The 26,919-nt window shown below is 42.1% G+C and overlaps 3 protein-coding genes across 12 annotated transcripts in view; 2 read left to right on the top strand and 1 right to left on the bottom strand.

The window, feature by feature from the left end:
• PXK (PX domain containing serine/threonine kinase like) overlaps positions 1-6,170 on the top strand; it is a 74,829-nt gene extending 68,659 nt beyond the window's left edge. For 4 of the 10 annotated variants that reach the window (XM_082344788.1, XM_082344785.1, XM_082344787.1 and 1 more), the window contains one exon: positions 4,862-6,170. In XM_082344788.1, the coding sequence (XP_082200914.1) occupies positions 4,862-5,073 (212 nt within the window). In that variant the 3' untranslated portion in view covers positions 5,074-6,170. Of the gene's footprint in view, positions 1-428; positions 462-3,060; positions 3,098-4,861 lie in introns of all 10 variants that reach the window. The other 6 variants (XM_082344794.1, XM_082344786.1, XM_082344789.1 and 3 more) reach the window with 4 other exon arrangements.
• Positions 6,171-6,669: 499 nt separating this feature from the next.
• Positions 6,670-12,014, bottom strand: PDHB (pyruvate dehydrogenase E1 subunit beta). Its single transcript, XM_082344807.1, has 10 exons — positions 11,859-12,014; positions 11,704-11,757; positions 10,403-10,510; positions 10,250-10,312; positions 10,107-10,142; positions 9,667-9,952; positions 9,131-9,241; positions 8,693-8,784; positions 7,520-7,661; positions 6,670-7,212 (listed from the first exon to the last, which is right to left on the bottom strand). Exons 1-10 carry the CDS (start codon positions 11,898-11,900, stop codon positions 7,067-7,069), a joined length of 1,080 nt encoding a protein of 359 aa, XP_082200933.1. The 5' UTR covers positions 11,901-12,014; the 3' UTR covers positions 6,670-7,066.
• A 70-nt stretch (positions 12,015-12,084) lies between these two features.
• Positions 12,085-26,919, top strand: part of KCTD6 (potassium channel tetramerization domain containing 6) — a 57,922-nt gene continuing 43,087 nt past the window's right edge. The window contains exon 1 of the mRNA XM_082344829.1: positions 12,085-12,266. The gene's annotated coding sequence lies outside the window, so the exon portion shown is untranslated. The remainder of the gene's footprint in view (positions 12,267-26,919) is intronic.

Raw genomic sequence — 26,919 nt, 5'->3', positions numbered from 1 at the left:
AAGTGATGTTCTAATTTCTCTCCCCTCTTGATAAACTGTCCTTATTTAGTACACTAGGTACGCTCCCAGTACCCATTCCGCTTTTCAGGGGAGGTAAAACCGTGATGGGTCTTCTTAAGTGAGTGCTGTGCTTGTAAATAACTAAAAATATCTCAGAAGAAAGAAAAAAAAAAAAAAAAGAATGAAGAGGAAAGTGACTCATTAGTTACTCTGTTAGCGTGTTTGCCATGTTCTAAAAGGGTCACAGTCATGTTTACACACCGGTGCTTCTTGTGGTTAACTTAAGTGTATCCTAGTTTGGCAGTGAGAATGATCAGCATGTGATTCAGACTAATATTTTACTGTCTCTTACTATTTGATTAAATGACACTAAAATCTGAATAATGACTTGTGTCCTCTCTCTCCCTCTCTCTCCTTACTGTTTTCAGTAGAGCATGCACCATTTTGAACGTGAATTTTCGGTAAAGTAAGCTATACTGATTTTTCTAACTTTAAAGATGCTCTGTTTCTGTATCTGAAATGGGACCCAGTGTGTCTAGCTCACTGAAGTGATGAGCAAATGGGAAAGCAGATTCGAGACGATTTCCTTATCTGAATATTTAAATGAAATACAGCATCTTTAAAAAGCACCCAAGTGACTTCATTTACATTCATTTCATTTTCATCATGACCTTCAAAATCTTCATTCTCACTCTGATTTTAGTTTTAAAATAGAGCTCTAAAACCTGTAAATCAACTGCATGGCATTTTGGTGTCTTTTAATTTTGGAAACCAGCACCTCACAGTCCTGTTGCTGCAAACATGTCGGTTCCTTGTTCCTCTGACAAAGGGGAAAAGGCGCTGGGCAGTTGCGTTCTTGGTCACAGGGAAGCAACTTACGGCTTGTATAACTGACAATAGGGAAAAACAGTTCTTTTTTAAGCATCCTTAACAATACTTGAGTTGGGACATGAGTACAGCCTCTGCATCTTTCTGAGCTAAGAGGCCAAGGCGGTTACAGAGAGCTGGGGCCTGCCTGCTTCCAGGGGTCGCTGCCCTCCACTCCCCCTCGAGGGTAGCTGGTAGGTGTGGTGTTGGTCTGGCGGCCATGTGGCCTCCCCTGATGTGTGTGGAGACCACAAAGGAACCCAGACCGCAGACACTAGTAGACTGCCCACTGTCAGAGTTGGCCCAAGGCAAGGGGACCCTCAAATGTCCTTTTGACGGGGCTGGGGAGGATGTTTCTGGCAAGACATTCCTACCCAGATCTAATCTATGCTCTTGCTGCAACAGTCTGTGGCCTGTTCCAGGGCCTCCGCTGGATTTCCAGGCTAGGCTTCCATCTGGGGTTCTGGGGAGGGTGGAGTAGTTGGCTCTTGGGGTTTTTGTCTAAGAGAAGGTAAGATCAGAGAGATCAGGGCTGACCTGGTGATCACTGTAGGTAAGCTGTTTCGGAGCATCCCTCATGCTGGGGTGTTGCAGGCCAGTGTTCTTCAAAGCTGGGTGAATTCATTTGGCAATCAGTCTGACACGGAATCTGGTTTTGTCTGCGGCCTGGGGATGAGGGTGATAGGAGGCCTCTGGGGGGGGCGCCCCCTCATATTTAGGGAGTGGGGCGCCCAGGCATTAGGCAGTTGTTCCCAGGTTTGCTCCAGGCCAAAGAGCCAACTCTGAATTTGGCCCCTTGTTAACATTCCCCCCTCCCACATCATTACCAACGTGTTGTAGCTTAAGCTCCAGTGAACCTTTAAAGGAATTTTGTGGACGACAGAAGAGGCAAAAAGGAAAAGCTTAAAAAAAAAAAAAAAATCGATGGGGCCTGTAATCAGAGACTGTGAGTCCCTGGGACTGTGTTCTTGCCTCCTCCAGTGTTGACCTTCAGACCTGGACCTCCTCTCCCCTTCCAGAGGGTTCTGAGCTGCTCCTGGCCCTAATCATACATATCAGGATCTGCCCTAGTTGTTGCAGGCCCAATGAGGAAAGGTGGACCTCGTGGGACATTGCGCCCTTTATGACTGGTTGGGCTCTCTGTGAGGGGACCGCAGGTGACCTGCTCTTTCCTCTTGGATGGGCATAGTCTCCTTTCTCACAGCCCTCAGCATCCTATTATAGGCACAGGCTACCCTGTGGCACTTTGGACAGTGTATTTATTTATGCTGCCTACATATTCAAAGCGATTCATTCAGACAGTTTCAGCCTTTACTTGGAAGATGAAGATCCATTTACGGAATACCACCCCCCAATTTCCAAACTCTGTGGTAGTGAATTTGCACTTTTAATTTTGAGTGCCTAGTAATGAGGCCAAAGTCAAGGGATGGTTCCTCATGAGGGCCAAGCAGTTTAGTTCTGTGCCAAGATAGCAGCCTGTAACCAAGTCCAGTGCCTGAGGCCCATCTCTAGTCTCCGAGAATCCTGGGCTAGAAGACTTGCAGTCTCTGGATGGCCAATTCCATGCCTTTAGTGGAACAAAGTGCTAGTGCAGACCTGTCTTCTCGTCTGTAACCCGCACTGACTCTTCTGCCAGGGTCAAAGCACAAAGCTGGGAGGCAGACATGCTGGCACTCATTCGGGTACGTGTTGGGCCGTACATGTCAAGTCCAGATTCCGCTGCCCTTTTCTGGCCATTGGGTGAGAGTGCTGGGAAGGGGAGGGGGCAGCTGGGAGGGCATTGGCGCCCACTCAGTCCTCCGGGCTCTGCAGTTGAGTTCCAAGAGGCTTCAGAGGCCGTCTCCCCTCCTCCTGGTATTTTACGGGTCACTTTCCAAGAACCCCCTTCAGAGGAATGCTTATGTCACACACTTACTCTCCCTGCTCTTTTCGTCTCAACAGTCATTTCAGGTTTGAAGTCCTTTTTATCTCTGTAACCCTGTAACGTAAAGCCAGGAACATTTCCCCATAATCCACCTTGGCATAGAACATAATAGAACTTCATTCATTAGTTGTTATTGTCCAGAACCAGTGAAAATTACATTTTGTTCATTTGTCTGTATTTAATGTTTATTTGTATTGCTGTATTATTATTTGAGAATTCCAAGATTGCAGAGCATGAGTGTGTGCATCTGTGTGATTCTTTAATTTCAGCTGCCTTAGGTTTGGGTAAAGATGTAAAGGAAGGTAAGTGGTTTTCTATGAAATACAGTGCTTTAACCATTGCCTGTCACAGTTGGTAAAAAGGTTGCACTTACTGAAGTATTTTATGGATGATCCTGACCACTCATCCATATAAACTCAAGTAGCGGTTGGTATGTTTACCTAGTATCACCACAGCTCAGTAGCACTTTGAGGGAGGTGGTAGGGGAGCCATCTAGCAGAATGTCTTCTGTGGTAGCACTGGGATGGGGTAGAGGGTAAGACTAGAAAGAGATGTGGAGTCACGGGGAGCTGCAAGGGTCACAGGAAATGGGGCAACTGTGACACAGGCAAGTTCTTTAAAGCAGGGCTTTTTTTTTTTTTTTTTTTTTTTTTTGTGGCCATGCCACATGGCACACGGGCTCTTAGTTGCGGCATGCAGGATCTTAGTTCCCCAGACCAGGGATCAAACCCACGCCCCCTGCACTGGAAGCACGGAGTCTTAACCACTGGACAGCCAGGGAAGTCCCAGCAGGGTTTTTTCTGTACCTAGTGTTTATTTTGTCCCAAGAGGACAATTCATTCATTGATTCAGAACTATAAAATTCGAGCACCCAATGTTCGTGTTTCTGAAAGCTAAGGGAGGTTTCAGATACCTGTCCAGTTTCCTTCTCCTTGCCCACCAGGGTAGAGCTCGGCATTCCAGTCTCCCCTGACACTTCAGCAAAGATGTAGGGTGAGGGCATTTCCCTCCTGTCCCTGGGTTGCGCCACAGTGGAAACACGGGTGCTTGAGGAAGATTCCTCCTTGAGAATACCATTGCTGGAGAGAGAAAGCCCTCTGTGCCTTGCTGTGCGTTGCTAATATTAGCGTTTTATGTTTTTTTCATGCAACCTAATAGGAAATGATTATTCAAGACGGATGCCCCTGGGGAGCCCATAACCCAGCAGACAATGGTTACTTGCCGAGAATCCTAAGTGATTTGTCATTTTATGTTAAATCACGTCCTTCAAATATTGTGTGTTGGAGCAGCTAAAGAACTGTTCATCCCTTACTAGTAATTGATATTACAGTAGCCCAGCTCTATGCATACAGATGTCTATCTTTAATTGCTAGCTCAGGAATAGGTGGAGCTGCCTGGAACCTGGAAAAAGTGGCTAATGGAACTTTTCTTTTGGGACCATGATTAAAGTTTGGAAGTGGAAGTAGAGCCTCATCTATGCAGAGAATGTCACTATGTATAGTTTCATGTAATCTGTGATATTTGTTCAGTCTTTTCTCACATGACTGTTACTTGGGAGAAATGGCCACTTTTTTTTTTTTTTTTTTTTTAAGATTTATTGATTGATTGATTGCTATGTTGGGTCTTCGTTTCTGTGCTAGGGCTTTCTCTAGTAGCGGCAAGTGGGGACCACTCTTCATCGCGGTGCGCGGGCCTCTCACTATCGAGGCCTCTCTTGTTGTGGAGCACAGGCTCCAGACGCGCAGGCTCAGCAGTTGTGGCTCACGGGCCTAGTCGCTCCGCGGCATGTGGGATCTTCCCAGACCAGGGCTCGAACCCGTGTCCCCTGCATTAGCAGGCAGATTCTCAACCACTGCGCCACCAGGGAAGCCCAGAAATGGCCACTTTTAATTAATTCCCCTTTAATGCTTCTACGTTTCAAGTATTTTTAAAAAATCACACAGTACAAGGTGTGTTGGCCCGTTTGAGGGAAAACATTTGCAGTCTCACCGAAGTCCTTTCTGCCCAGGACTGAGCAGTAGCACGGGTACTGGGTGTGTGGAGATACTGACTGTGCCCTTTCCTCCACAGGGATGTCCGCGTTACCCCCACCTCCTCCACCTGCGCCTCCGCCACCAGCAGCTCCCTTGCCTCCTGCGAGCACAGAGGCGCCCACACAGCTTCCGCCCCAGGCTGTGAATGGCGTGAGCCGAGGGGCCTTACTCAGCTCCATCCAGAATTTCCAAAAAGGAACTTTGAGGAAAGCCGAAACCTGTGATCATAGCGCTCCTAAGATCGGCTAAAGCTTTGTGTTTACACTTGGAGGGAAAAGTTGTTTTGTTTTTCCTTCCACCTCCAACCCCTAAAGTACCCTCTCTCTGGATGAATAATTGCTGAGCCAGTACAGTCACATACGACTTCGCAGATGCTCATGTAAGAGGCTTTTCAAGAGGGAAATAGTCTTCAAGTAGAATAAAGTCAGGCTGGCATTGCTGCCTTAAGAAACAGTTTGCTCCTTTGTTACTGTTGTAAAGGAGTCTTGCTCTTCCTCTAATGGTCATCTTTTGGTGGCAGCAGCGTATTGGAATCAATTATTTCTACCAACAGAAGGAAGTGGACAAAAAACAAAAACAATGACAATATACAGTCACAGCGGTGAACGGCCTTTGTGTTGCAATCCCTCCTATCCCATCAGACAGCTCCTAGAAATGTTCCTCTCATAGTTCATTTCTCTATTCTAAAGCATTTTCTGGTTATTTCTTAGATAACTCCCATTTTTGCTACCTTAATTTCATCCTAGACATTAACACTGTAGCCCAAAGCATAGTTATGTCGCTGAGAGTCAGAGAAGCAACTGAGTTCTTCATTTTCCCTTGAAGTAGAACGGGGAAAGTTCGTAACAGTCTCTTAAGTTCAAACAGGAACTCCATTGTGGTTATAGAACTCAGGGCTGCTAAAGGAACTACTCTAGACTCTTAGTTCCTTTTAGTTAGTATGTATCCAACAGACAAAAAAATGTTGACATCAGAAAAAGCTCTTGCCAATTAGAGGATCTTCTTAATCCTCAGCAATTAAGTCAAGTTTGGCGTTTGTGGGGGTGGGTTATTATTACAACACAAGTACATCTGGCAAAATCAGTTCTGATTTTCCAAAAATTTATCCAAATATATCATCTTTTTAATGTTACTCATTTATTAGAAAGATCCTTTATCCTATGATTTGCTTAAACCCTTAAATAAATTGCACTTTAAAGGATTATAAATAATCCATCTAAAAATTCAAGTTACACACATCAGTGTTGGTTACTATGCAGAGAGAATGTCATTGTGTATAGTTTCATGTAATCTGTGATAAATGTTCAGCTGTATTTTTTATTAAAATAAACCATGTCTAGAAAATGTGTTGTTTGTAGCTTGGCTAGATATTTTAAATGGGAACTTTTTGTAGTAACTTGGGTAAATATAAAGAAAAGATTCACACAGTATTTCTAAAGTTTCCTCCCTACCTATTCTATCTCTATTTTCTTTTGTGTCGTATTTTCCCTCTTAATTAATAAGAGCTAACAATCCTGTCTTCCTGTTTTAATTAGGTACCACTTGTATGCTTCTATAACTAAATCTATCTTTTCCATCTCAGCTTCTGAAGAGGGCAGTGTATGGCAGAACGTGTGTTTGTTGGCAGTGGGAAAAATACCTGACACAGATTTTGGTTTAACTTTAAAGAGAACCTACTAGAATTAGGCATTTGAAGAGTCGGGGGGCAAGTTCCTGTTTTAAGTAAGTGATGCAGTCTAGGAGATTAATGATTACTGATTAGTTCCTGATGGCAGTAATTTCTTAACAGAATTTTAAGACTTCTATCCCACATTTATTATCTCAAGAATATAAAAATACAATTAGTCATAGTTAGGAATTCCTTTATTCCTTATCAAAACAGTCTAACAGTAAATGTAGATTATATGCTTTTATTTTTACATATAAGTTATCTTTTTTTGGAGATATCTTTCATCAGGACTCTTGCCACATTTATACCTTGTCCTTCTAGTAAGAGGGTAAAATTTTACATTAATCGTATTCAAAGAACATGGCTATTGTAACAGACAAAAAAAGCGTGGAACCTAGGCAGGAGAGTGGAGAGTTTTTCCACAGACATATTTAAACTTCTTCCCAGTACAAAAACATCTGTGTTGTTGCTTTAGACATAACTTTACAAATCAAAAGTTCTTATAGGACAATCCAGATGAAATGTCATTAAGTATTTTAAGGAAATCCCAATGACTTGAAATTCAAGTCCAAGCTAGATATTTAATGTTTTCTTTATTGCAAATATGATGTCTTTAACCTGAGGTACAGAGTTGTCTTCTAGAACCTTTGCATAAGGCATAGGGACATCGGCACCGGTGACACGAACTACAGGAGCATCCAGAAAGTTGAACGCGGGGCCTAAGAGGGAAGGAGACGCAAATGAGAGAGGCATGAAAAACCAGCTGAGCACCACCACCTCAGCATAGCAGGTATGGCTGCCCAGAGAAGGAAAATCTGAAGAAGGAAATCTGAAATCTGAAAGGAATGCTAATTACAGAGAATTGTTTCTGGTCTTGCTTTTTAAAACATTTACCCAAAGGAAAAATCCCAAGCTGACAAGTTGAAAATTCAAGTCATTTGACCACCCCTAGCTTTTGATTGTTTTGTCCTGTAACACAGTGTTTATTACGGTTTAACTGTTCTGGAATCAGTTTCTCTGAAATACCTTCCATGATCCTGGCACAGATTTCAGCTCCTACTCCAAACTGTGGCCAGCCTCCTTCCACAGTTACAAGGTGATTGGTCTTCATGACACTGGCTTCTATTGTTTCAATGTCCATTGGTCTGATGGTTCGCATATTTATCACCTAAACAGATAATAAATAGCTTTACAGAGCCACTTCTTCACAAATATAGTCTTATCCCCAAAATGCCACTTCCTTTCTTGTTTCCTGTTAATCTGCCCATTCATGAACAAAATGTCAAAAGGGAAACTAATTAAAACAAAAATCTTTATCTCTACTACAAGCAGCTTTGGTCACTTACAGAACTCACTTATCCTCCCTTGGCCTTAACGTCCTCCTCATCAAAATAATAACTAACATGTGACTGCTTACCCTGTACCTGGCACTACACTAAGTATAATTCTACAACCACCCTGACGGGACAGGAAATGTATTATCCTCATTTTATAGCTGATGACAGAGATTTAGAGTACGTAACATGCCCAAGTGTAACTAGGAAGTGGTACCTCCTGGTTATGAAAGGGTTAGACTCGATGACTTCTAAGTTTTCCCTTCTCCCAAACTCCAGCTCCAAGGTTGGATCTTAACTTGACAAAATACATACTAAAAAGATCCAGACCCTAGGTGGTAGAAGGCTAGGTATTTGAAAAGCAAGTAGGTTCCCAGCTTTAAGCAGAGGCAGGACTAAGTGACAAAGCAAGATTTTATACCTAATTAACCTGTTATAGAACTCAAACACCTCTTTCCGGGTCTTAAACTTAAAGGGACCTTTCTGATTCTTTTTTTTTAATAAATTTATTTATTTTTATTTATTTATTTTTGGCTGCGTTGGGTCTTCATTGCTGCGCGTGGGCTTTCTCTAGTTGCAACAAGCGGGGGCTACACTTCGTTGTGGTGTGCAGGCTTCTCACTGTGGTGGCTTCTCTTGTTGTGGAGCACGGGCTCTAGGTGCGCGGGCTTCAGTAGTTGTGGCTCGCGGGCTCCAGAGCACAGGCTCAGTAGTTGTGGCGCACGGGCTTAGTTCTCCGCGGCATGTGGGATCTTCCTGAACCAGGGCTCGAACCTGCATCCCCTGCATTGGCAGGCGGATTCTTAACCACTGCGCCACCAGGGAAATCCCCTGATTTTTTAAGAACAAGTGAATATCCACTCACCTCACATTCAATTCCCTCTTTAGATAGCACCGTCGCAGCTTCTAAGCAGTGGCTCACAGGTCTTGAATGGGAAACTATGGTTACATGTGTCCCTGAAACAAAGTGGTCACAGATCAGAGGTCAGGTTGAAACCAAAGACACTGTCCTGCTCTGCAGCTAGCTATGGTTCTTCTTCATTTTAGAATCTTAAACTCAACTACATTCCAGCAAGATGAGGAATGTGGCAGCCTTCCTAGAAATGAAATACAAATCTACTGGACCGAGATTTAGAAAAGAACGAATATATGCACAATCAGGGCATGACACATTTTAAACTTGAACTCATCCTATAATTTCCTAGTCAAAGTAAAGGGCAGTGACTTCTAGCCTGAATTTGACGAACATAAATAGAGGGCACGGATTACAAATAATGTTTACATGTATACTAATTTCTCTTACCTTGCCTTTCTATTTTAGCTTTTCCAATAGGAATCAGAAAATCTTTTGACTGAGCCTCTGGGGGAAGTTCAAAAGGAACTCCATACATCAATTCATTCTCCAGCACCACCACTGCAAAATACAAATATTTAAACCAAAGTAACTACATGACTAAAAATGTATATGCAACACTATCATTCATATTGTGAAAAGTTTCACTGTGCTGATTAGGAAGCCTCATACCTATCGTGTCCAGTAGCCTTGAGGATGGTTTAAGTACAGACATCTGTAGTCTGGGCGATCCTGATTTTATCTATGGGGTTAAACCGGTGTTGTAGGTATGCAGCAAATTTCTCCGGTATCTAATTGGCCCCGTTATAGTCAGAAATAAGAAAAACACCACATTTTTTCCTATCTTTACTATATCTGTAAATCACTAACATTTTATATGATATGTCTAAGCCTAACTAGAAGTCTTTAATGGTTCCTTCCATGCAGATATTTCATTTTTGTTCTTTAATGTTCAAAAGAGACCCACAACACGTCACGCTACTGACCTGGATTGTTATCCCGAATGGCTGATTTAATAAGTCCTTTTGCATCCTCTGAACTCCAGGGGCTGACCACCTTTAAGCCTGGGCAGTGCCCATACCAGGCAGCAAAGCACTGTGAGTGTTGGGCAGCTACGCCTGCTGAGGCGCCATTGGGCCCCCTGAAGACTATGGGCACAGGCTGAGAGCCCCCTGACATGTAGTAGGTCTTGGCAGCTGAGTTTATAACCTGGTCGATGGCTTGCATAGAGAAGTTGAAGGTCATAAATTCACAAATGGGCCGCAACCCAGCCTGTCAAATCAAAAACATAGATGTTAAAAAGACTAGAAACAGCAATTCAGAGTGGCAAACCACCACTTCGCTCCCCCAACATTCAAGCAATATTTTTAAAAGGTCATGTTGAAAGTAATCTCTTTGCATAAGATTCATAAAGAGGACTACATACCATAGCAGCACCTACAGCAATTCCAGCAAAACCCATCTAGAACGCAAAACGCAAACAGAAGTAAAAATCCACAAAAATTAGAACAGTGGGAACACTTTAATAGACATGCCACTCGAAGGTCTGCTTCCTGATGGAAGGCTTACCTCAGATATGGGAGTGTCTATGATCCTCTTATCTCCATATTTCTTCCACAGGCCTCGACTAACCTACAATTAAGCAATGACCCCATTACTTTTAATTGTACTGGGGGCAAATGGCCACCTCAATTTTGTATAGCTTTCATGTATCCTGGTTACCTTATATGCCCCATCATATTGGGCAACTTCTTCCCCAAGTAGAAATACCTTCTCATCTCTTTCCAGCTCCTCATCCATACCTTGATTTATAGCCTCACGAACCGTCACCTGTCACAGGTAGGGGAAAGCAGTCAGTAAGCTACAGCATTACGTAGGGTACTATGGAGATTCTCTCTCTTGACCTAGGCTGCCCACAGCACACAACGTAAAAACTATCACTAGAACAGGCTTCTCTTCAAAAGTTCAAAAAAACTGAAAAAGTAACATTTCTATCACTCATAGCCAGTCTTTGATTGGATGTGTAAATGAGAAGTATACTGAACACTTTATTGATGTGCACCTAAGCTTAAGAAATCTGCTTGCTGGCCAGACCAGTTCATAGGTGGCTTCCTAAGTAGAGAAGTGTACTAGTTAATTTTATCTCCACATCTGGTACACTGTGGGGCAGAGAACAGTCAAGGAAGCCTAAATACTACTACATATTGAGCGCTCACTAGGTGCCAGGCACTGCCAAACACTTTGCCTTCAGGATGTAGGAGTTATTTTACGACACAGGTTGGTAGAATCCTCCAGTAACAAAAAGGGGAAGAGAGGGCAATTCCTCAAAACGCTGAACACAGAATTACCATATAATCCAACAATTCCACTTCTAGATATAGACCCAAAGAACTGAAAAGCAGGGACTCAGATAATCGCACACCGATGTTCACAGCAGCATTATTCACAAATCCAACAGGTGGAAACAACCCAAATGTCCATCAAAGATGAATGGATAACCAAAATGTGGTATATGCCTACAACGGAATATTTATTCAGCCTTAAAAAGGAATGAAATTCTGACACATGCTACAACATGGATGAACCCTGAAAACATGCTAAGTGAAATAAGCCAGACATAATAGGACAAATGCTGTATGAGTCCATATATAGGAGGTCCCTAGAATAAATTAATAGGCACAGAACGTACAATAGAGGTTACCAGGGGCTAATGGGAAATGGAGAGTTATTGTTCAATGGGTACAGTTTCTGTTTGGGATGATGATAAAGTTCTGGTGGTGAATGGACAACGTGGTGAATGTACTTAGTCCCACTGCATATACAGTTTAAAAGGGTAAATTTTGTTATGTATATTTTACCACAATAAAAAATTTTAAGGGGGAGAGTGAGGGAAAAAGCGTCAAGTCTAGTTCCCTCAGATCGGACATCTGATTCCCCTGAGCCTCGCGCGGGTGACGTGCGGCCCCAGCCTCCGCGCCGGGACGAGGGGCCTCGCCGGCCCGGCTAGCGTCCAGGCCAGTTACCTGCAGTGCAGCCGGCGCGGTCCGGTGGAAGCGCCTCCTCAGCAGCCCGGAGACCTGGCGGGGAGAGAGAGAGAGAGAGGGAGAGAGGACGCTCAGAGGGGACGCAGACTGGGCAGAGATCGCGCAGGGTCATGGGCCCGAGAGCCGCTGCCGACCTGCTCAAGGGGTCTCCGCGTCAACCCAGCCACCACCGCCATCTTGAGCGTGTCCTCTAGCCGCCGCCGAATGACAACACAGCAGGGAAGCGGACTACTCAGGCCCCATTTCCCCTGCTGGCGCGGGCCAATGGCAGGGCACGGCGTCTGCGTGCCCCGCCCCCCAGGGCGCCGGGGGCCGAGGAGGCGTGTCGGGGGGGGGGGGTCTCGCCACTCAGCCTGAGGCAACCTGGGATCAACGTTATTGATAGCTGGCGGCTGCTGGCGCGCCGGTTGCACGCCGGGAGCACGTCCCTGCGTGTTGATACGTGGATCGCGGGGACCAAAAATCAGACTCTAAGAAGCATAACTCGAGGCCGAGGGACGTTCAGAATTAGGCCAGGCTTCTGCAGGCGCTGAAATTCTTTGGTAAGAAGTAGCCCTTTTACACAGTTTGGTGACTGGGGATTTACAGTCTTAGAGGTGAGCCTAAGTTCTCTTGGAAGCACTGTCTGTTCGCTCTTTTTTTTTTTTTTTTAACATCTTTATTGGAGTATAATTGCTTTACAATGGTGTGCTAGTTTCTGCTGTATAACAAAGTGAAGCAGCTATACATATACGTAATCCCCATAGCTCCTCCCTCTTGCGTCCCCCTCCCACCCTCCCTATCCCGCCCTCCCTATCCCACCCTCCCTATCCCACCCCTGTAGGTGGACACAAGGCACCGAGCTGATCTCCCTGTGCTATGCAGCTGCTTCCCACTAGCTATCTATTTTACATTTGGTAGTGTATATATGTCCATGCCACTCCCTCACTTCGTCCCAGCTTACTCTTCCCCCTCCCCATGTCCTCAAGTCCATCCTCTGCGTCTGCATCTTTATTCCTGTCCTGCCCCTAGGTTCTTCAGAACCTTTTTTTTTTATTTTAGATTCCATATATATGTGTTAGCATACGGTATTTGTTTTTCTCTTTCTGACTTACTTCACTCTGTATGACAGACCCTAGGTCCAGCCACCTCACTACAAATAACTCAATTTCCTTTCTTTTTATGGCTGAGTAATATTCCATTGTATATATGTGCCACATCTTCTTTATCCATTCGTCTGTCGATGGACTTTTAGTTTGCTTCCATGTCCTGGCTATTGTAAATAGTGCTGCAGTGAACATTGTGGTACGTGACTCTTTGAATTATGGTTTTCTCAGAGTATATGCCCAGTAGTGGGATTGCTGGGTCGTACGGTAATTCTATTTTTAATTTTTTAAAGGAACCTCCATACTGTTCTCCATAGTGGCTGTATCAATTTACATTCCCAACAACAGTGCAAGAGGGTTCCCTTTTCTCCACGCCCTCTCCAGCATTTATTGTTTGTAGATTTTTTGATGATGGCCATTCTGACCGGTGTGAGGTGATACCTCGTAGTTTTGATTTGCATTTCTCTAATGATTAGTGATGTTGAGCATCCTTTCATGTGTTTGTTGGTAATCTGTATATCTTCTTTGGAGAAATGTCTATTTAGGTCTTCTGCCCATTTTTGGATTGGGTTGTTTGTTTTTTTGATATTGAGCTGCATCAGCTGCTTGTATATTTTGGAGATTAATCCTTTGTGAGTTGCATTGTTTGCAAATATTTTCTCCCATTCTGAGAGTTGTCTTTTCATCTTGTTTATGGTTTCCTTTGCTGTGCAAAAGCTTTTAAATTTCATTAGGTCCCATTTGTCTATTGTTCTTTTTATTTCCATTTCTCTAGGAGGTGGGTCAAAAAGGATCTTGCGGTGAGTTATGTCAAAGAGTGTTCTGCCTTTGTTTTCCTCTAAGAGTTTGTTAATGTCTGGCCTTACATTTAGGTCTTTAATCCATTTTGAGTTTATTTTTGTGTATGGTGTTAGGGAGTGTTCTAATTTCATTCTTTTACATGTAGCTGTCCAGTTTTCCCAGCACCACTTATTGAAGAGACTGTCTTTTCTCCATTGTATGTTCTTGCCTCCTTTAGCAAAGATAAGGTGACCAAATGTGTGTGGGTTTATCTCTTGGGCTTTCTATCCTGTTCCATTGATCTATGTTTCTGTTTTTGTGCCAGTACCATACTGTCTTGATTAATGTAGCTTTGTAGTATAGTCTGAAGTCAAGGGAGCCTGATTTCTCCAGCTCTGTTTTTCTTTCTCAACATTGCTTTGGCTATTCGGGGTCTTTTGTGTTTCCATACAAACTGTGAAATTTTTTGTCTAGTTATGTGAAAAATGCCATTGGTAGTTTGATAGGGATTGCACTGAATCTGTAGATTGCTTTGGGTAGCATACTCATTCTCACAATATTGTTTCTTCCAATCCAAGAACATAGTATATCTCTCCATCTATTTGTATCATCTTTAATTTCTTTCATCAGTGTCTTATAGTTTTCTGCATACAGGTCTTTTGTCTCCTTAGGTAGGTTTATTCCTAAGTATCTAGGTATTTTATTCTTTTTGTTGCAATGGTAAAGGGGAGTGTTTCCTTAACTTCTCTTTCAGATTTTTCATCATTAGTGTATAGGAATGCAAGAGATTTCTGTGCCTTAATTTTGTATCCTGCTACTTTACCATATTCATTGATTAGCTCTAGTAGTTTTCTGGTAGCATCTTTAGGATTCTCTATGTATAATATCATGTCATCTGCAAACAGTGACAGCTTTACTTCTTCTTTTCCAATTTGGATTCCTTTAATTTCTTTTTCTTCTCTGATTGCTGTGGCTAAAACTTCCAAAACTATGTTGAATAATAGTGGTGAGAGTGGGCAACCTTGTCTTGTTCCTGATCTTAGTGGCAATGGTTTCAGTTCTTCGCCATTGAGAACGATGTTGGCTGTGGGTTTGTCATATATGGCCTTTATTATGTTGAGATAAGTTCCCTCTATGCCTACTTTCTGGAGGGTTTTTAACATAAGTGGGTGTTGCATTTTGTCAAAAGCTTTTTCTGCATCTATTGAGATTATCATATAGTTTTTATTCAGTTAGTTAATATGGTGTATCACATTGATTGATTTGCATATATTGAAGAATCCTTGCATTCCTGGGATAAACCCCACTTGATCATGGTGTATGATCCTTTTATGTGCTGTTGGATTCTGTTTGCTAGTATTTTGTTGAGGATTTTTGCATCTATGTTCATCACTGATGTTGGCCTGTAGTTTTCTTTTTTTGTGACATCTTTATTTGGTTTTGGTATCAGGGTGATGGTGGCCTTGTAGAATGAGTTTGGGAGTGTTCCTCCCTCTGCTATATTTTGGAAGAGTTTGAGAAGGATAGGTGTTAGCTCTTCTCTAAATGTTTGATAGAATTCGCCTGTGAAGCCATCTGGTCCTGGACTTTTGTTTGTTGGAAGATTTTTAATCACAGTTTCAATTTCAGTGCTTGTGATTGGTCTGTTTATATTTTCTATTTCTTCCTGGTTCAGTCTCAGAAGGTTGTGCTTTTCTAAGAATTTGTCCATTTCTTCCAGGTTGTCCATTTTATTGGCATAGATTTGCTTGTAGTAATCGCTCACGATCCTTTGTATTTCTGCAGTGTCAGTTGTTACTTCTCCTTTTTCATTTCTAATTCTATTGATTTGAGTCTTCTCCCTTTTCTTCTTGATGAGTCTGGCTAATGTTTTATCAATTTTGTTTATCTTCTCAAAGAACCAACCTTTAGTTTTATTGATCTTTGCTATTGTTTCCTTCATTTCTTTTTCATTTATTTCTGATCTGATCTTTATGATTTCTTTCCTGCTAACTTTGGGGTTTTTTTTTTTTTGTTCTTCTTTCTCTAATTGCTTTAGGTGTAAGGTTAGGTTGTTTATTTGAGATTTTTCCTGTTTCTTGAGGTAGGATTGTATTGCTATAAACTTCCCTCTTAGAACTGCTTTTGCTGCATCCCATAGGTTTTGGGTCATCATGTTTTCATTGTCATTTGTTTCTAGGTATTTTTTGATTTCCTCTTTGATTTCTTTAGTGATCTCTTGGTTATTTAGTAGTGTATTGTTTAGCTTCCATGTGTTTTTATTTTTTACATGTTTTTTCCAGTAATTGATATCTAGTCTCGTAGCATTGTGGTTGGAAAAGATACTTGATACAATTTCAATTTTCTTAAATTTACCAAGGCTTGATTTGTGACCCAAGATATCATCTATCCTGGAGAATGTTCCATGAGCACTTGAGAAGAAAGTGTATTCTGTTGCTTTTGGATGGAATGGCCTATAAATATCAATTAAGCCATCTTGTTTAATGTGTCATTTAAAGCTTGTGTTTCCTTATTTATTTTCATTTTGGATGATCTGTCCATTGGTGAAAGTGGGGTGTTAAAGTCCCCTACTATGATTGTGTTACTGTCGATCTCCCCTTTTATGGCTGTTAGCATTTGCCTTATGTATTGAGGTGCGCCTATGTTGGGTGCATAAATATTTACAATTGGTATATCTCCTTCTTTGATTGATCCCTTGATCATTATGTAGTGTCCTTCTTTGTCTCTTGTAATAGTCTTTATTTTAAAGTCTGTTTTATCTGATATGAGAATTGCTACTCCAGCTTTCTTTTGATTTCCATTTGCATGGAATATCTTTTTCCATCCCCTCACTTGCAGGCTGTATGTATCCCTAGGTCTAAAGTGGGTTTCTTGTAGACAGCATATATATGGGTCTTGTTTTTGTATCCATTCAGCCAGTCTATGTCTTTTGGTTGGAGCATTTAATCCATTTACATTTAAGGTAATTATCAATATGTATGTTCCTATTACTATTTTCTTAATTGTTTTGGGTTTATTATTGTAGGTCTTTTCCTTCTCTTCTATTTCCTGCCTAGAGAAGTTCCGTTAGCATTTGCTGTAAAGCTAGTTTGGTGGTGCTGAATTCTCTTAGCTTTTGTTTGTCTGTACAGGTTTTAATTTCTCCGTCCAATCTGAATGAGATCCTTGCTGGGTAGAGTAATCTTGGTTGTAGGTTTTTCCCTCTTATCACTTTAAATATGTCCTGCCACTGCCTTCTGGCTTGCAGAGTTTCTGCTGAAAGATCAGCTGTCAACCTTATGGGGATTCCCTTGTATGTTATTTGTTGCTTTTCCCTTGCTGCTTTTAATATTTTTTCGTTGAATTTAATTTTTGATAGTTTGATTAATATGTCTTGGTGTGTTTCTCGTTGGATTTATCCTGTATGGGACTCTCTGTGCTTCCTGGACTTGATTGACTATTTCCTTTCCCGTATTAGGGAAGTTTTCAACTATCATCTCTTCAAATATTTTCTCAGTCCCTTTCTTTTTCTCTTCTTCTTCTGGGACCCCTATAATTTGAATGTTGGTGCATTTAGTGTTGTCCCAGAGGTCTCTGAGACTGTCCTCAATTCTTTTCATTCTTTTTTCTTTATTCTGCTCTGCGGTAGTTATTTCCACTATTTTATCTTCCAGGTCACTTATCCATTCTTCTGCCTCAGTTATTCTGCTACTGATTCCTTCTAGAGAATTTTTAATTTCATTTATTGTGTTGTTCATCAATGTTTGTTTGCTCTTTAGTTCTTCTAGGTCCTTGTTAAATGTTTCTTGTATTTTCTCCATTCTATTTCTGAGATTTTGGATCGTCTTTACTATCATTACTCTGAATTCTTTTTTCAGGTAGACTGTCTATTTCCTCTTCATTTGTTTGGTCTGGTGGGTTTTTACTTTGCTCCTTCATCTGCTGTGTATTTCTCTGTTTTCTCATTTTGCTTAACTTACTGTGTTTGGGGTCTCCTTTTCACAGGCTGTAGGTTCGTAGTTCCCGATGTTTTTGCTGTCTGCCCCCAGTGGGTAAGGTTGGTTCAGTGGGTTGTGTAGGCCTCCTGGTGGAGGGGACTGGTGCCTGTGTTCTGGTGGGTGAGGCTGGATGTTGTCTTTCTGGTGGGCAGGACCGTGTCCAGTGGTGTGTTTTGGGTCGTCTGTGAACTTAGTATGATTTTAGGCAGCCTCTCTGGCTATGGGTGGGGTTGTGTTCCTGTCTTGCTAGTTGTTTGGCATGGGGTGTCCAGCACTGGAGCTTGCTGGTCATGGAGTGGAGCTGGGTCTTAGCGTTGAGACGGAGATCTCTGGGAGAGTTCTCACCTATTGATATTATGTGGGGCCGGGAGGTGTCTGGTGGTCCAATGTCCTGAACCCAGCTCTCCCTGCTCAGGGGCTCAGACCTGACACCCGGCCGGAGCACCAAGACCCTGTCAGCCACCTGGCCAGGTACGTGGGGAGTTTCTTGCCTTTTGGGAAGTCTGAGGTTTTCTGCCACTGTTCAATAGGTGTTCTGTAGGAGTTGTTCCACATGTAGATGTATTTCTGATGTATCTGTGGGGAGGAAAGTGATCTCTACGTCTTACTCCTCCGCCATCTTGAAGCTCCTCCTCTCTGTTGGTTCTTTAGAACGTGAACAGGAGCTTTCATGTGTGCCAGGCATTGTGTTATTTAATTCTCACAAGAACCCTCCCAGGTAATTAGTGTTATTATTATGGGCTCCATTTCTCAGGTGGGTAGACTGAAGCTGGGATTGGTTAAATGAGCCAGGATTTGGCTTTAGGATTGTCTGACTCTGAAGGGTAGTCTTTTCCCACTGCTTCCTAAAGTGGAAGTTGGGGTCCCGCCTGGGAGGGAGTTACAACAAGCCGCATTTAGAGAGGGACTTATGGGGCCAAACACCCTACTAGGGAAGCCTCTGGAAGCCTCCTCTCCTTGGTCTCATTTCGACCGGGGTGGGGCTGGGAGGTGGGGAGGGGGTGGGGGGGTCAAGTGGGACCTCTGGGGACTCCCTCAGTCCTCACTCTTCCCCAGGACATTCCAAAAACTTTTCTGAGGGCTGCGGGCTGCTGGTCTGCAACCTCAGAATCTGGGTTTACTGTAAGGGCTCTGGGAAGCCAGTGCAGCAGGGCAGCGACTAGGTCACAGGAGTGGGTCTGGTTGCTGAGTGAGAATGAAAAGAGGGGGATGAGCAGGGAGACCCCAGGGAGTCTTTGGCAGAGGGAGAGCTGGTCTAGAGGGCAGTTTCAGCATGAAGAGGAGGGGACAGGTTTGAGATTTATTTCAGACTGGAATCAATAGGATTGCCGTGAGGAAAGGGGAAGAGTGGAGGAAGCTTTTGGGGTTTTTTGTTGTTGTTGGATGGAGGGGGGGAGCCTGAGAGCAGGTGGGAGGTAAGAATCTATTCTGAATAAGCTGTATTTAGATGACTGGATCATACCCAGCTTGAATATAGAAGCTTGGAGCTAGCGGCTAGGTAGCGCTAGAGAAATAAATTTGGGCGCAGCTGCATAGAGATGGCCTTTAGTCTCTGGGCCTCTGCTTCATCGTCTTTAAAATGGAGAGATAGTCTCTAAGGTATGAAGTCAAGACCTTCTGTCTCCCTCATCTGGCACCGTCCTCTAGTCCCTTCAGTCTGTGGACTGAAATAAAAGCGCACAATGTGAGAGCTGTGAGTTTCGTTTTATTTGGGGATGTACTGAGGACTATAGCCCAGGAGACTGCCTCTCAGATGGGGCTGAGGAACTGCTCCGAACAGGTGAGAGGGGAGGTCAGCACATACATGATTTTGGAGAAGGGTATGCAGTTATGCAGTCAAGCACACATCTTGGTAGAAGGTTACTGCTAGTCATGAGTAGATATTTTAGTTAATGATTTTTTTTTTAAAATAAATTTATTTATTTATTTTTGCCTGTGTTGGATCTTCGTTTCTGTGCGAGGGCTTTCTCTAGTTGTGGCGAGCGGCGGCCACTCTTCATCGCGGTGCGCGGGCCTTTCACTGTCGCAGCCTCTCTGTTGCAGAGCACAGACTCCAGACGCACAGGCTCAGTAGTTGTGGCTCACGGGCCTAGTTGCTCTGCGGCATGTGGGATCTTCCCAGACCAGGGCTCGAACCCGTGTCCCCTGCATTGGCAGGCAGATTCTCAACCACTGCGCCACCAGGGAAGCCCTAGTTAATGATTTTTAGTGCTTTTCTAAGTATAGTAAGATGCAAGAAATTGGGTTCATAAATTTTTCTCCTGAAACTATTTGAAGGCCTGTTTCGCCAGTTTTCTCAGAGCATAGAGTGCCTCATTGTCAGTCTCTGTCCTGAACACCTTTCAGGGTATGTTGATGGTCAGAGACTGCAGTGGCTAATGACTCAATACTTGTAGGGCACGATGGTGAGCAACATTCTCTACTTGGCAAGTTCTTGGCAGGAGACCCCAGCAGTTTCCAGACAGCCACGGCATCCCTGGGAAATCCCTGAATTTGAGATGTCAGCCCTCACGGATTCCTGGGTTCTACTCAGAATGAAAATGTGTGTCAGTTCTCCCACCACTCCCGTCTGTCCCACCATCCAGCACTAAAAGATTTCAGGATTGGGAATTCCCTGGCAGTCCAGTGGTTAGGACTCCACATTCCACTGCAGGGGCATGGGTTCAACCCCTGGTTGGGGAACTAAGATCCCACAAGCCATGCAGCATGGCCCAAAAAAAAAAAAAAGATTTCAGGATTAAAATTACAAAGCAAAAGGAGACATCAGGTAAGGGAACAGTGACCCAAAGAGAAGCCAGAATCCTGTCCTTTGATCTAGACAAAGGACAGGATTTTGGGGCTGTATTTACACAGAAATCCCAAAAAGCCAGGAACCCTGAGTCCTTGCAGCTAGTCTGGCCAGTTTAGTCAGGAAGGCCGCGGCGACTCCAGAGGACTCAGCTGGCCTCAGGTGAGAATTTCCTTTTAAAATAATGACTGTGGACATTTCAGACACATTGAGTATCTTCATCAGTATATGTGCTTTCCTTTTAAAATAATGACTGTGGACATTTCAGACACATTGAGTATCTTCATCAGTATATGTGCTTTCCTTTTAAAATAATGACTGTGGACATTTCAGACACATTGAGTATCTTCATCAGTATATGTGCTTTCCTTTTAAACTTTATGAATGGCCAGTTTGGAAAAGCTAGGCATAATTTTATGTTTCGGAGTAAAAAGCACAAAAGATGGAAGTGCTGAATTTTATTTTATTTTATCATTAGTTTTTTAATAAACTTATTTATTTATTTTTTTGGTGTGTTGGGTCTTTGTTGCTGTGCGCAGGCTTCCTCTAGTTGCAGCGAGCGGCGGGGCTACTCTTTGTTGTGGTGCACAGGCTCCTCATTGCAGTGGCTTCTCTTGTTGCGGAGCACAGGCTGTAGGTGCGCGGGCTTCAGTAGTTGTGGCACGTGGCCTCAGTAGTTGTGGCACGCGGTCTCAGTAGTTGTGGCTCACAGGCTCAAGAGCGCAGGCTCAGTAGTTGTGGTGCACGGGCTCAGTTGCTCTGCGGCATGTGGGATCTTCCCAGACCAGGGCTTGAACCCGTGTCCCCTGCATTGGCAGGTGGATTCTTAACCACTTCACGACCAGGGAAGTACCGGAAGTGCTGAATTTTAAATCCGTTATCTTTTTAAAGCCACTCTACATTTATATGCTCGCTGGATTTTACAGAAAGGAATTGGAAAGTGTAAGTTGGCCAACTAGGCCACTTTTCTCTTGGAATTAAATCTTCCCGAAGTTCCAGGAACATTTGTCCTCCAGTCTCTTTGGGTTGTCAGTCATCAGAAAGTCTTTTATCCAAAGTTTTTGATCTCCACAGGCTTGACCAATATTTTTTTTGTGGTGGTTTTTTTTTGTTTGTTTGTATTTTGGTCATTGCAAGCAAGGTTTATTAAAGAGGACTTTTCGCTCCTCCATCTTTTTAGGTGTAACTTAAACACAGTAAAATGCACATTTCCACCACTCCAGAAAGTTCTCTCATGTCTCCTCTTAAGTTATTCCCCACATATCACCTCACAGGCAAACACAGATCTGGTTTCCATAGTCATATTTCTGTTGGCCTGTTTTAGAACTTGAAACCAATGGAGTTATACACCGTGTGCTCTTGTGTCTGGCTTATTTAGCTCAGCAAAATGTTACTGAGATTGATTCATCCATGTTAAGTATTAATAATTTACTCCTCTTTTTTTTTTCTCATAAATTTTTCTCTTGAGAGATCTTAAGACTCACAAGAAGAACAAAAATACAAAGAGTGTGCAGGAGTTTTCATATACCTTACATCCAGCTTTGCCCAATGGTAATATTTTTTATAACCATAGTACGTTGTCAAAACCCAGAATTAACATTAGTACAATACTATTAACTCAGGTAGACACTTTATTCAGCTTTCACCAATTTTTATATGCATTTGTGTGTGTGTGTGCATTTGTGTGTGTGTGTGTGCGTGTGTAGTACTATGGAAATTTATCATAAGTACAAATTCATGTAACCACCAGCACAGTCAGAATATAGAATTTTTCCATCACTACAGAGAAACTCCCTCGTGTTACCTCATAGATACACCTTCTCCAACCCCTAACTCCTGGTAACCACTAATCTCTTCTCAAACACTATCATTTGTTATTTCATGGAATCATGCAATATGTAACTCTTTGCAATTGACTATTGTCACTCAGCCTAATGCCCCAAGATCCGTGCAAGTAGTTGCATGTATCAACATTTCATTCTTTTTTATTGCTTAACAGCTGTATGGCTATATCAGTTTATCCATTCATCCACTGAAGGACTTCTGGGTTGTATTCAGTTTTAGCTATTTCCAATACAGCTGCTGTGAACATTGGTTTACAGGTTTTTGTGTGAACATAAATTTTCATTTCTTTAGGTATCCAGCAGTATGATTGTATGTTAAGTGTATGTTTAACTTTTAAGAAATTGCCATACTGTTCTTCCAGAGTGGCTGTACCATTTTAGGGTTCCTCCAGCAATGTAGGAGACATCCAGTTGCTCTGGGGTCATTGCCAGCACCTGATATTGTCAATAATTTTTATTTCAGACATTCTAATAGATGTATAGTGATATCCCTCGTGATTTTGATTTGCATTTCCCTAATATTTAATGATGTTGAACACCTTTCTACATACTTACTTGCCATCCATCTTTGGTGAAGTGTCTGTTCAAGATTTTTGCTCATATTCTAATTAGATTGTTTTATATAGTGATAAAATATGAATAACATAAAATTTACCATTTTAACCATTTTTATTTTATTTTTTTTTTATTTTTGGCTGTGTTGGGTCTTCGTTGCTGTGCGCGGGCTTTCTCTAGTTGTGGCGAGCGGGGGCTACTCTTCGTTGCTGTGCGTGGTGGCTTCTCGTTGCAGAGCATGGGCTCTAGGCACGTGGGCTTCAGTAGTTGTGGCACGCGGGCTCAGTAGTTCTGCAGCATGTGGGATCTTCCCGGACGAGGGCTCGAACCCATGTCTCCTGCATTGGCAGGTGGATTCTTAACCACTGCGCCACCAGGGAAGTCCCTTAACCATTTTCAAGTGTACAGTTCAGTGGCATTAAATACTTTCACACTGCTGTTCAATTACCACCGCCATCCATCTCCAGAACTTTTTCATTTTCCCAAATGGAGACTCTCTATCCCATTTCTGAGCAAAATATCTTTTATAATTTTTGCATATTTTATTCCAATATATCCATATACACTTTGTTTTATATTTTATTTTAAATTTCAAAAATGTTTTGAATAGGAAATTCATCCCATTGCAGGAAAAAAAATTCAAGTAGTACAGAAAGGTACGAAGTAATCGTCCTTCCTGCTCCTGAACCTCAGTTACGCTGCCTCTGCCCCCTGCCACGGCAGCCACCATTACTCATTTCTTCTGTCTGTTTACAGAGAAGGGCTATTTATGTATAAGCCCTTTCTTTACACAAATGTTAGGTTTTTAAAAATATTTTTTTAATGATCATATAGTAAAATTAAGTGTGTGTGTGTGTGTGTGTGTGTGTGTGTGTGTGTGTTTCTAAGCTGGTATAGATTTGGGTAATGACAGCCACAATCAGCATACACAATGGCTCTATGACCCCCAAAACTCCCTCTGGCTGTCCTTGTGACACCACACCCTCCATCCCTAATGCCTGACCACCCCTAATCTGTGTCTCTGTTGCCACACTATTGCCTTTTCCAGAATGTTATATAAATGCAGTCACACAGTATATAACTTTTTGAGACTGGCTTCTTTCACTCAACACAATGCCTTTGAGATTCGTCTGTGTTGTCACGTGTATGGATAGTCCATTCTTTTTTATTGCGAGTAGTATTCTGTTTTATGCACGCACCACAGTTTGTTCATCCGTTTACCTGTTAAAGGACATTTTAGTTGTTTCCAGTTTTTGGTGATGATGAATAGAGTTAATATAAAATTTTTGTACAGAATTTTGTATGAACATACATTCTCATTTCTCTACCATGCGATATTGGGATTGCTGGCTCATATGCAAGTGTATATTTAACTTTTAAGAGACTGTCAAACTGTTTTCTGGAGTACCATTTTGTATTCTCAACAACAGTGTATGAGAGTCCCAGTTGTTCCACATCCTCACCAACTCTTGATGTTATAATTTGTCTGTTTTTGTTTTTTGCCTTTCTAATGGGTCTGCAGTGATACCTCATCATGGTTTTGATTTTCATTTCCCTAATGGCTAATGATGTTAAGTATCTCTTCGTTTGCTTATTAGCCATTTGTATATCATCTTTGGTAAAATGTCTGTTTAAGTCTTTGCCCATTTTTTCTTGGGTTGTTTGTTTTCTTAAGGTTGAGTTTTATATATATATGTGTGTGTGTGTTTGTATGTATATGTGTATATTCTGGATATAAGCTGTATGTTGAATATGGGATTTGCAAATACAGTCATCCCTTGGTATCTGCGAGGGGATTGTTTCCAGAACCTCTCCCATCCTGAGGTTACCTAAATTTGTGAATGCTCAAGTCCCTTATAGTAGTGAGACAGGCTAGGACCTGGGATCTGGGACCCTCTACTGGAGTGCTTGCACCTGGACAAACGTCTCCTTCGGCAATAAAATACAAAGAAAGTATAAGGGACTAAAAATAACTGCATGCATGTGCAGTTGGGGCAAAGTGTGAACAATAAGATGCAAAAAGGCCAAAACCCAACTGCCACTTCTGAGGTGCCCAGAGCAAAAGCAGGGTACCCTGATGATCCCTGCACACAGCACCACCAAGGGGGTGGGCAGAACATCTAAGCCAGCCCCCCTCTAGCCTTACCCCATTTAAGGAACCAGCTCACCACCCCCCTCGGGGAGTGAGCAAGGGTAGCTGTTACTTGTTCTCACTCCCTCGTGCTGCAGCCCGAGTCCCAATAAAGCCTTGCCCGAATTCCTTGTCCGGCCTCTTATCAATTTCTAACAGTAGGACCTCTGACACAATCCTCTGTTGGTTGAATCTGCAGGTGTGGAATCTGTGGATACTGAGGGCCCACTGTATTTTCTCCCAGTCTGTGACATATCTCTTCATTCTTTCAACACTGTCTTTCAGAGAAAAGGTTTAAATTTTGATGAAATTCAATTTACCAAAATTTTCTTTTATGGTTCCTGTTTTGGTGTCATGTCTAAGAACTCTGCCTAACACCAGGTTGTAAAGCTTTTCTTTAATGTTTTCTTCTACAGTTTTATAGTTTTACGTTTAGCTCTATGGTCCATTTTGAGTTAATTTTTGTATAAGGTGTGAGGTTTAGGTCCAGAGTTTTTTTACATCTAGATGTCCAGTTGTTTAACACTGTTTGGTAAAAAGACCATCTTTCATCCATTGAATTGCCTTTGCACCTTTGTGCAAAAATCAGTTGGTTGTTTTGAGTGGTTTCTGGTTTTGGACTCTATTCTGTTTCATTGATCTCTGTGTTTATCCCTTTTTCAGTATTACACTGTCTTAATTACTGCAGCTGTACAGTAATTTTTTAAATCAAGTAATGTGAGTCTTCCAGCATTTTCTTTTCAAAGTTGTTTTACAATCAGCTTAACTGCAGCTACAAAAAAAAATCTTGATAGAATTTTGATTGGAATAGTGTTGAATCTATAGAACATTTTGGAAAGAACTGGTATCCCATTTACTTCAGTCTTCTTTGATTTTTTTCATCAGGCTTTTGTAGTTTTCAGCATACAGATCTTGCACATAGTTTATTAGATTTATGCCTAAGATTTTCTGTCCTTTTTAGGCTATTGTAAATGTTATGTTTTAAAAATTTTGGTTTCTGGTAGTTTACTGCTAGTATACAGAAATGCAGTTGATTTTCAGGTGTTGACATAATGTTCTGCAACCTTGCTAAACTCATTTGTTATTTCTAGAAGATTTTTTTGTAGATTTCATGGGATTGTCTGCTTGGACAATTATGTTGTCTGCGAAAGAGACAATTTTATTTCTATCTTTCTAATATTTATGTCTTTTCTTTCTTTTTCTTGCCTTTTTTGCTGGCCTTCTAGTACCCATGTTGAATAGGAGTGGTAAGAAGGAACATCTTTGCCTTGTTCCACATCTTAGAGGAAAAGCATTCAAACTTTTACCAGTAAGTGTGATGTTTGTTTTAATTTTTTTGTAGAGATCCTTATTCAGGCAAAGGAAGTTCCCTTTGTTTCTAATTTACTGAGTTCTTTTATCCTGAATGGCCATCGAATTTTGTCACAAGCCTTTTCTGCAACAATTTATATGATCATTTGATTTTTCTTCTTTAGTTTGTTAACATTGTAGATTACATTGATTGATTTCTAAAAAGTATTTATTATTTATTTTATTTTTAGTTTGGCTGCGTCGGGTCTTAGTTGCGACACGCGGGATCTTCGTTGTGGCACGCAGTATCTTTAGTCGTGGCATGCAGGCTTCCTAGTTGCAGCATGCATGCGGGATCAAGTTCCCTGACCAGGGATTGAACCTGGGCCCCCTGCATTGGGAGTGCGGAGTCTTACCCACCGGACCACCAGGGAAGTCCCTACATTGATTGATTTTTAAATATTGAACCAATATTGCCTTTCTGGTATACACCCTGCTTGGTCACAGTGGGATATATGTATGTACATATACACATATGCACACACATATATATTGCTGGATTTTGATTTGCTAATTTTTGTTGAGGAGATTTCTGTCTATGTTTATGAAAGATAATTGGTCTATAGTTTTCTTCTGTTGTCTGACTTTGGTATCAGGGTAATGGTGGCCTCAAAATGAGTTGGGAAGTGTTCCCTCCTCTTCTGTTTTCTGAAAAAGGTTGTGTAGAATTGGTTTTATTTCTTCT

The sequence above is a fragment of the Balaenoptera borealis genome, assembly GCF_965194805.1.
Source record: "Balaenoptera borealis genome assembly, chromosome: 12".
Lineage (NCBI taxonomy): Eukaryota > Metazoa > Chordata > Mammalia > Artiodactyla > Balaenopteridae > Balaenoptera > Balaenoptera borealis.
This window is presented reverse-complemented; position numbering and strand designations above follow the sequence as displayed.

Bases quoted from the DNA above. Each gene is read 5' to 3' on its own strand.
- PDHB (XM_082344807.1), bottom strand. From the start codon at position 11,900: ATGGCGGTGGTGGCTGGGTTGACGCGGAGACCCCTTGAGCAG. The intron at 10,511-11,703 runs GTAACTGGCCTG...TACCTGTGACAG, and splicing joins CCGCGCCGGCTGCACTGCAG to GTGACGGTTCGTGAGGCTAT. The intron at 7,662-8,692 runs GTGAGTGGATAT...TTATCTGTTTAG, and splicing joins AAGAGGGAATTGAATGTGAG to GTGATAAATATGCGAACCAT.